The 10,197-nt window shown below is 45.8% G+C and overlaps 1 protein-coding gene across 1 annotated transcript in view; it reads left to right on the plus strand.

Annotated features, from left to right (window-relative positions):
• The window catches only part of LOC311119432 (dual specificity protein phosphatase 1-like), an 8,497-nt gene extending 151 nt beyond the window's left edge, over positions 1 to 8,346 (plus strand). Inside the window, exons 1-4 of the mRNA XM_084194126.1 lie at positions 1 to 566; positions 947 to 1,080; positions 1,581 to 1,800; positions 5,236 to 8,346. The exon at positions 1 to 566 is cut by the window's left edge and continues 151 nt beyond it. Of these exons, the coding sequence (XP_084050252.1) occupies positions 155 to 566; positions 947 to 1,080; positions 1,581 to 1,800; positions 5,236 to 5,597 (1,128 nt within the window). The 5' untranslated portion in view covers positions 1 to 154 and the 3' untranslated portion in view covers positions 5,598 to 8,346. The remainder of the gene's footprint in view (positions 567 to 946; positions 1,081 to 1,580; positions 1,801 to 5,235) is intronic.
• Positions 8,347 to 10,197: the final 1,851 nt, after the last annotated feature.

Below are 10,197 nucleotides of genomic sequence, written 5' to 3' on the forward strand. Positions count from 1 at the left end.
GGAAAACCTCAAATAAGCTAAGGAGAACAAAATAACATTCAACTGTTTCAAAAGAAGAAATCTACTTGTGACTTAAAAGAAGAAAACCTCACAAGTGTTGAGACGAACAGGTGACACCGACCACCCAGGGGTTTCTTTGCCTTTTCCACAGTCTATGTATTTGGATTTGGCATTTTCCGCCCGCCGCCCTCCTACTATGGTGATCATGGAAGTCCCCAGCATCGATGCCGTGTCCCTCCGCGGGCTTCTGGAGGGTGAAGACCCGGGCTGTCTGGTCCTGGACTGCCGCTCATTCTTCTCCTTCAACTCCTCTCACATCTCCGGGTCCACCAACGTCCGCTTCAGTACTATAGTCCGCCGGAGGGCCAGAGGGGGGCTGGGGGTGGGACACATCGTGCCCAACGAGGACACGCGGAACCGGCTTCTCTCAGGGGAGTATCGGTCGGTGGTGTTTCTGGATGATCGGAGTTTGGACTTCGGCCAAGTGAAGAAGGACGGGACTCTAATGCTCGCCGTGACAGCTCTGTGCCGAGACCCGTGTGGAGCTAGTGTCTTCTTTCTCAAAGGTAATTAGATTTATTATAAACGTGTTATAGTAGCTTTTTTATGTAGCCTAGGCTTCTCCATGTTGATGAAGCAATCGGCGCACAACAAATGTGCCGTTGCGTAGGCCTACGTCAGTTATGAGGTGAACGCTGTGACTGTGCCAAAATAGCCACTATACAGCTGCTTGTAACTGACGGGACTGTTGGACGGTATCCTTACGTCCTGTAACTGAGATGGTGACGGGACTGTTGGACGGTATCCTTACGTCCTGTAACTGAGATGGTGACGGGACTGTTGGACGGTATCCTTACGTCCTGTAACTGAGATGGTGACGGGACTGTTGGACGGCATCCTTACGTCATTTAGCGGCATCCTTACGTCCGTTCTTGTCATTGTTTAGGTGGTTTTGACACGTTCTCCTCCGAGTATCCAGAGATGTGCACCAAGCCGTCAGCTCCACAGGGACTGAGTCTGCCCCTCAGCGCCCGGCCAGACAGCGCCGACAGTCCATGCAGGACACCGCTTTATGACCAGGTAGGTTTTCTTTTTAAACATGTATTTTGTATGTTATTACTGTGTAACAACACTTTTACCTGTATAGTAAATAAACCAATGTCAGTGTGTCATCAAACAATAGATTCTGCCATCTTAAACTAACCTCAATTTGGTAGGCTATAATAATATGCCATTTAGCAGACGCTTTTATCCAAAGCCACTTACAGTCATGTGTGCATTTTTTTACGTATGGGTGGTCCCGGGGATCGAACCCACTACCCTGGCGTTATGAGCGCCATGCTCTACCAATTGAGCTACAGAGGACCACATAGGCATACGTATTTATAGGCTTGGATTTGACATTGGTTTCTGTTCCTATCTTCATCTCCAATAACACTTTGACACGTTATTACTCTCAAAACAGTGTCAGTGTGTCATCAAACTATATATTTTGACATCTTAGACTAACTTTATTACAGCCTAACTCTTTAGGGCTGGTGGTTGACTGTTTTCTGTCCTGTTCCACTCCTCCTCTCCAGGGTGGTCCAGTGGAGATCCTTCCCTTCCTCTACCTGGGCAGTGCCTACCATGCCTCCAGAAAGGACATGTTAGACATGCTGGGTATCACTGCTCTTATCAACGTGTCAGCTAACTGCCCCAACCACTTTGAAGAGTCCTTCCAGTACAAGAGTATCCCTGTAGAGGACAACCACAAGGCTGACATCTCCTCCTGGTTCAACGAGGCCATAGAGTTTATCGGTGAGTGTCTTAACTGTCTTAGGCTACATTTACATTACATTTAGCAGACACTCCAATCCAGAGCGACTAACAGTCAGTGTATTCAACTTCAGGTAGCTAGGTAAGAAAACGTATTGAGACTTTGGAACTACGTATAAGGTTATATCTGACATTTTTGTAAACAATTAGCTATTCACATATAATTTATCTTTAGATTGTTATTCATATGTCTGTGAAGTTAGATTTTTGAAAAAGTACATTTTAAGTGAAAAAAAAATGGAAAACTAGAAAATTCTATCTGCATAAACCCATTTGAACTTGGCGCTCTAAGGTTCCATCTGCAAGCCAATCACAAGCCTGAACAAATACAGACGGACCAATCAGAACATGTCTTTGCCATCTCCCTCTAAGCATGGTCTAGTCTAGCCAGCGATAACGGCACGCAAGCAAAATAAAAAAACAACACTGTCAGAAATCTTAAAGTAAATGGCGTGGCCACATCGTTGTTCCGTGATGACAGTAATTCGTCTGATGATCATAATGCATTTCTTAATGTATTTGATGATGTGTTCTCTATCTCTATCTTGGTAAAATAGTGTTATTCTATCATTTATTTATTTAAATAGCTACAGTTGTCTTAAAAACGTCTAATTCAGATGTATCAGATAGAACTATATGGCTGAACCCAGATTGACATTTCAGAGCCATAAGGTGCTATCTGCGATTGCACCCCCATAAAAAAAAAACTGAATTTGTGGATTTTGATACTCTGCACTTTAGGTGCCTTTAAGATGAGGACCTTAATGGGTTTATGAAAGAAGAATTCACTACAAAACAGTTCTGAGATGTGAAAACTTTGATGCTCAATATCTCAGAACTATGCTTTGCGCAGGTCACGATATCACGGTCATTGTAAGTAGCTAGCGAACTAGTTCAGTTTTAATTCTCTCATAGCTCTAGTTAACTGACAAACAGAGGACACAATCACCAAGCAAGGCAACCACAGCTGTAGTCATGGAAGCCATTGGCTTGGCGGGAAAACGAACTACTACAACTCAACAGCCAACCCCCTCTCTCCATCCCTCCCTCCTCTCCTCCATTCAATGACTTGGATTTAAATAGAAAAAAGTTCCCTCCAAAACCCCGACCAGCTGTCTGAGCCAGGGCTCCCTGCTCCACCACAATGGTGTTGACATCATCACACCCCATCCACCCCTCTACTAGACCCCCCTTTTAAAGAGGTGGTCCCTTATGATGTGGGAGCCACGAAGCAGACCCAACAGAGGGTCCCTTATCATGTGGGAGCCACGAAGCAGATCCCAAATGGCACCCTATTCCCTTTATAGTGCACTGCCCTGGTCTAAAGTAGTGTTAACCCTATGGGCCCGGGTCTAAAGTAGTGCACTATAAAGGGAATAGGGTACCGTTTGGGACGCAGCCAGAGAGAGGCTGATGGTTGAATGCAGCTCCCTCCTCTCCCCTCCATCTCTTTGTTCTGTCAGGACAAAAGGCAGTTTTCTCCACCAGGCTCACGGCCGGCCTTTCTCCCAGATTAATAACCCCAGCAGGGGGGCAGCTAACCCCCCTTTGTCCCCTTCTGCCCCCCTCTCCTTGGGGAATAGCCCCCCCCCCAGACCCATCTAACTGCCCCCTACCTGGGTTAATGAGATGGGTCCGTTAGCAACACTATGGAGGGTGATTTGGCAACTGAACGTGTGTCAGGAGGAATAACCTACATTTCTGTTGGTCACTTCCTGCTGTGGCTTAGTAGGCCTAACGACTGAGCAAAGAGGATGTTGGTCACTTCCTGCTGTGGCTTAGTAGGCCTAACGACTGAGCAAAGAGGATGCTGGTCACTTCCTGCTGTGGCTTAGTAGGCCTAACGACTGAGCAAAGAGGATGTTGGTCACTTCCTGCTGTGGTTAAGGCTTCCACATGCTTCAGTTCGGCTGGCACCTAGCCGAACTCGTCTAGGGTAACCTAACTCGTCTAGGGTAACCGAACTCGTCTAGGGTAACCGAACTCGTCTAGGGTAACCTAACTCGTCTAGGGTAACCGAACTCGTCTAGGGTAACCTAACTCGTCTAGGGTAACCGAACTCGTCTAGGGTAACCGAACTCGTCTAGGGTAACCGAACTCGTCTAGGGTAGCCGAACTCGTCTAGGGTAACCGAACTCGTCTAGGGTAACCGAACTCGTCTAGGGTAACCGAACTCGTCTAGGGTAACCGAACGAGTGTGCTCGCATACTCGCTTGAAAAACAAGAAAAAAGCGGCAATAGTACTGTTTGTACATTTTGAGATGCCGTAGCCAGTATACACTTCCTCAAAATAGTCAGAATTAATCTAAGATATCTCAATAAATGTCATTAATTTGGATGTTTTTGCAGAGGAAATCTTAGTCGCACAATTTGACATCTAACTAAGATGTTTGGTGCAGTATTTCTCAATGAAACAATGTGCATGAAAACGAGTCGTCTCTGAACGACAACAAATACTTTATTGAAGAATCCCTACTGTTGATCAATCACCGACGAAGGGGCTACCAACTTCGGCTTGCCTCGAGAAAACATTTTGTGTGCCTGAACAGCTGAAAAAACCCTCACCGAAGTCCAGAACGAAGAAAAACATCATAGAATTGTCACAAAATCGTCATAATATATGCACAAACTGTTCCGAACGGGAAGCAGGTCTACTGACTGAGCAAGGAGGACAGTGTAGACAGACTTATGACAGACTTGTTAGTGTAACTGGAATAGCCATAGCTAGGTAATTGTAATATATAATACTGTGTAGGCCATTTAGCAGACACTTTAATCCAGAGCAATTTACAGTCATGCGTGCATACATTTTACATATGGGTGGTCCCGGGAATTGAACCCACTACGCTGTCGTTACAAGTGACATGCTCTACCAACTGAGCTACAAAGGACCAATGTTAATCTAACACAGTCAAAGAGAAACCTTTTAGAATCTGGCAACAATTTACACAACTGTCCCACACTTACAGAAGAACTAAGTTGAATATTTTTCATTGACACATAGTTGAACGTTGTACTAATCTCCCCTCTCCTTCTCTCTCTCCTATAGACTCCATCCGTAATAATCTCCCCTCTCCTTTTCTCTCTCTCCTATAGACTCCATCCGTAATAATCTCCCCTCTCCTTCTCTCTCTCCTATAGACTCCATCCGTACTAATCTCTCCTCTCCTTCTCTCTCTCTCCTATAGACTCCATCCGTACTAATCTCCCCTCTCCTTCTCTCTCTCTCCTATAGACTCCATCCGTACTAATCTCCCCTCTCCTTCTCTCTCTCCTATAGACTCCATCTGTAATAATCTCCCCTCTCCTTCTCTCTGTCCTATAGACTCCATCTGTAATAATCTCCCCTCTCCTTCTCTCTCTCTCCTATAGACTCCATCCGTACTAATCTCCCCTCTCCTTCTCTCTCTCCTATAGACTCCATCCGTAATAAAGGCGGCCGTGTGTTTGTCCACTGCCAAGCCGGCATCTCCCGCTCCGCCACCATCTGTCTGGCCTACTTGATGAGGACCAACCGCGTGAAGCTGGACGAGGCCTTCGAGTTCGTCAAGCAGCGGCGCAGCATCATCAGTCCTAACTTCAGCTTCATGGGCCAACTGCTGCGGTTTGAGTCCCAGGTCCTGGCTACGTCGTCCTGCTCGTCGGAGGCCGGGAGTCCTGCCCTGGGGAAGAGCAGTACGGTCTTTAACTTCCCAGTGTCTATCCCCATCCACGGCTCTGCTGGACATGGACAGCTCTCCTTCCTCCACAGCCCCATCACCACCTCACCCAGCTGCTAAGGTGGAGAGTAGGATCATATGGAGGGTTGTCTGTCTTAGCCTGGACTTGAACTGTACTGTCACAATACTGGTAGTGACAGGGTAGTGACAGGGTAGTGCCAGGGTAGTGCCAGGGTAGTGACAGGGTAGTGCCAGGGTAGTGACAGGGTAGTGACAGGGTAGTGCCAGGGTAGTGCCAGGGTAGTGACAGGGTAGTGACAGGGTAGTGCCAGGGTAGTGCCAGGGTAGTGCCAGGGTAGTGCCAGGGTAGTGACAGGGTAGTGCCAGGGTAGTGACAGGGTAGTGACAGGGTAGTAACAGGGTAGTGCCAGGGTAGTGACAGGGTAGTGCCAGGGTAGTGCCAGGGTAGTGCCAGGGTAGTGACAGGGTAGTGCCAGGGTAGTGCCAGGGTAGTGCCAGGGTAGTGCCAGGGTAGTGACAGGGTAGTGCCAGGGTAGTAACAGGGTAGTGACCAGGGTAGTGCCAGGGTAGTGACAGGGTAGTGACAGGGTAGTAACAGGGTCATTGCCAGGGTAGTGACAGGGTAGTGACAGGGTAGTGCCAGGGTAGTGACAGGGTAGTGACAGGGTAGTGACAGGGTAGTGCCAGGGTAGTAACAGGGTAGTGCCAGGGTAGTGACAGGGTAGTGCCAGGGTAGTGCCAGGGTAGTAACAGGGTAGTGCCAGGGTAGTGCCAGGGTAGTGCCAGGGTAGTGCCAGGGTAGTGCCAGGGTAGTGCCAGGGTAGTAACAGGGTAGTGACAGGGTAGTATCAGGGTAGTGCCAGGGTAGTATCAGGGTAGTATCAGGGTAGTGCCAGGGTAGTGCCAGGGTAGTAACAGGGTAGTGACAGGGTAGTATCAGGGTAGTGCCAGGGTAGTATCAGGGTAGTATCAGGGTAGTGCCAGGGTCATTGCCACTGGACTGTCAGTGTCACTCAACTACAGGTGACTAATCGTTGAGTTCTAGAACTGATGGAACCCTCATTGATGCCCTTCCTGGTGTAAAGGTCACTGATGCCCTTCCTGGTGTAAAGGTCACTGATGCCCTTCCTGGTGTAAAGGTCACTGATGCCCTTCCTGGTGTAAAGGTCACTGATGCCCTTCCTGGTGTAAAGGTCACTGATGCCCTTCCTGGTGTAACGGTCATAAAGAAGTGATCCTGGCATCACTGGACAAAAGGGCCAACTTTTGGAGAGACAATCCAAGTGGCCTAGTTTAAATTTTTTTACATTTACATTTTTTGTCATTTAGCAGACGCTCTTATCCAGAGCGACTTACAGGAGCAATTAGGGTTAAGTGCCTTGCTCAAGGGCACATCGATAGATTTTTCACCTAGTCGGCTCAGGGATTAGAACCAGCGACCTTTCGGTTACTGGCACAACGCTCTTAACCACTAAGATACCTGCCGCCCAGTTTATGGGTTAAATCCACAGGTCCGCCCCATTGCCTTGAAAGGAGTTTCTCTCGCTACCAATATGGCAGTATGGTTATCACAACATCCTCTGTAGAATAAGGAGTGACACCCACAGATCTACCTAGAATACCCTCAACTCCTAGAATACCCTCAACTCCTAGAATACCCTCAACTCCTAGAATACCCTCAACTCCTAGAATACCCTCAACTTCTAGAATACCCTCAACTCCTAGAATACCCTCAACTCCTAGAATACCCTCAACTCCTAGAATACCCTCAACTTCTAGAATACCCTCAACTCCTAGAATACCCTCAACTCCTAGAATACCCTCAACTCCTAGAATACCCTCAACTCCTAGAATACCCTCAACTCCTAGAATACCCTCAACTCCTAGAATACCCTCAACTTCTAGAATACCCTCAACTTCTAGGAAGAGACAGAGAAGTCAATGGAATAGGCTGAAGGTGACTGGGGGAAGGGTCAATCCTTTAAAGGAAGTTTGAAGTATTTTAATGAAAGAGATTGTATTCAAATAACGTTGTCAAATATGCAAAGTCATTTAATGAGAGTGGTCAGATTTTGATAATCACAATAAAAAAATTACCTGCCACAACTCTTAACAAAATGGGCAAGTAAACCCTCCCTCTCAGGAATCATGAATTACTTTCAATGTCCCACAGCTTTGTTCACACAAAAACGAGCTGTCTTCCTGAGGGAATCACGCTAACGCCTGGCCAAACGACGCAGGTTTTGATAAATCACTCCTCACACTCTTTATTGTTGACGAACAATGAATGTATTTTTGATCTCTGGCCAATCAGCCAGCTCGTCTCGGAGAGCGCCAGAAGGTTTAGTTTAAAGTGGACGGGAAAGCCCCATTCACATGCAAATGGATGCCTTTTATAAAACACCATGAGACCCTGACAATCCTGACAATATTGGGGGAAACAGCCAACCAACCATCAGATACCTCTGAAACAGCACCATGCCTCTGTAGTGCTAGCAGCTGTTAGCTAACGCTAGCTCTGTTAGCATCATGTACTGTTAGCAGCTGTTAGCTAACGCTAGCTCTGTTAGCATCATGCTAGCTCTGTTAGCATCATGTACTGTTAGCAGCTGTTAGCTAACACTAGCTCTGTTAGAATGTTGTATTATTAACAGCTCTGGGAGAGAGTCAGAACCCCTAAAGCACTAAGATGGGGAACATATTCACCAGAGACTGCTGTCTGTCTGATTACCTATGTGATATTTATTGAACTAAAGTAATATATTTCTTATCATATCATATCTATTTTTTCTATGTTTGTTAGTAGTTGTTTTTGATACCACTGAATAAATCCTATTAGTATTTTCTACTTCGTTGCAGAACTTTGTCTTTTCTTTATGTTTGACACAGAGTCAATTGGAAATGCTCAAATATACAGATAGTCAAATGGATTGATTGTATGGTACACCAATACTCTATAGGAAATAAATGTAGTAGACTCATAATACACCACAATCTATGTTATATACATTCAGATAGGATAGATAGGATGGCTGTACACAGTGTAGCAGTGTTGGGACTGATCTTTCAGGATAAACATCACAGTGTAGCAGTGTTGGGACTGATCTGTCAGGATAAACATTACAGTGTTGGGACTGATCTGTCAGGATAAACATTACAGTGTTGGGACTGATCTGTCAGGATAAACATTACAGTGTAGCAGTGTTGGGACTGATCTGTCAGGATAAACATTACAGTGTAGCAGTGTTGGGACTGATCTGTCAGGATAAACATTACAGTGTTGGGACTGATCTGTCAGGATAAACATTACAGTGTAGCAGTGTTGGGACTGATCTGTCAGGATAAACATTACAGTGTTGGGACTGATCTGTCAGGATAAACATTACAGTGTTGGGACTGATCTGTCAGGATAAACATTACAGTGTAGCAGTGTTGGGACTGATCTGTCAGGATAAACATTACAGTGTAGCAGTGTTGGGACTGATCTGTCAGGATAAACATTACAGTGTTGGGACTGATCTGTCAGGATAAACATTACAGTGTAGCAGTGTTGGGACTGATCTGTCAGGATAAACATTACAGTGTTGGGACTGATCTGTCAGGATAAACATTACAGTGTTGGGACTGATCTGTCAGGATAAACATTACAGTGTTGGGACTGATCTGTCAGGATAAACATTACAGTGTAGCAGTGTTGGGACTGATCTGTCAGGATAAACATTACAGTGTTGGGACTGATCTGTCAGGATAAACATTACAGTGTTGGGACTGATCTGTCAGGATAAACATTACAGTGTTGGGACTGATCTGTCAGGATAAACATTACAGTGTAGCAGTGTTGGGACTGATCTGTCAGGATAAACATTACAGTGTAGCAGTGTTGGGACTGATCTGTCAGGATAAACATCACAGTGTAGCAGTGTTGGGACTGATCTGTCAGGATAAACATTACAGTGTAGCAGTGTTGGGACTGATCTGTCAGGATAAACATTACAGTGTTGGGACTGATCTGTCAGGATAAACATTACAGTGTTGGGACTGATCTGTCAGGATAAACATCACAGTGTAGCAGTGTTGGGACTGATCTGTCAGGATAAACATTACAGTGTTGGGACTGATCTGTCAGGATAAACATTACAGTGTAGCAGTGTTGGGACTGATCTGTCAGGATAAACATTACAGTGTTGGGACTGATCTGTCAGGATAAACATTACAGTGTTGGGACTGATCTGTCAGGATAAACATTACAGTGTTGGGACTGATCTGTCAGGATAAACATTACAGTGTTGGGACTGATCTGTCAGGATAAACATTACAGTGTAGCAGTGTTGGGACTGATCTGTCAGGATAAACATCACAGTGTTGGGACTGATCTGTCAGGATAAACATTACAGTGTAGCAGTGTTGGGACTGATCTGTCAGGATAAACATTACAGTGTAGCAGTGTTGGGACTGATCTTTCAGGATAAACATCACAGTGTTGGGACTGATCTGTCAGGATAAACATTACAGTGTTGGGACTGATCTTTCAGGATAAACATCACAGTGTAGCAGTGTTGGGACTGATCTTTCAGGATAAACATCACAGTGTAGCAGTGTTGGGACTGATCTGTCAGGATAAACATTACAGTGTAGCAGTGTTGGGACTGATCTGTCAGGATAAACATTACAGTGTAGCAGTGTTGGGACTGATCTGTCA

This window comes from Coregonus lavaretus, assembly GCF_964263955.1.
Source record: "Coregonus lavaretus genome assembly, contig: HAP1_SCAFFOLD_1346, whole genome shotgun sequence".
Taxonomy (NCBI): domain Eukaryota; kingdom Metazoa; phylum Chordata; class Actinopteri; order Salmoniformes; family Salmonidae; genus Coregonus; species Coregonus lavaretus.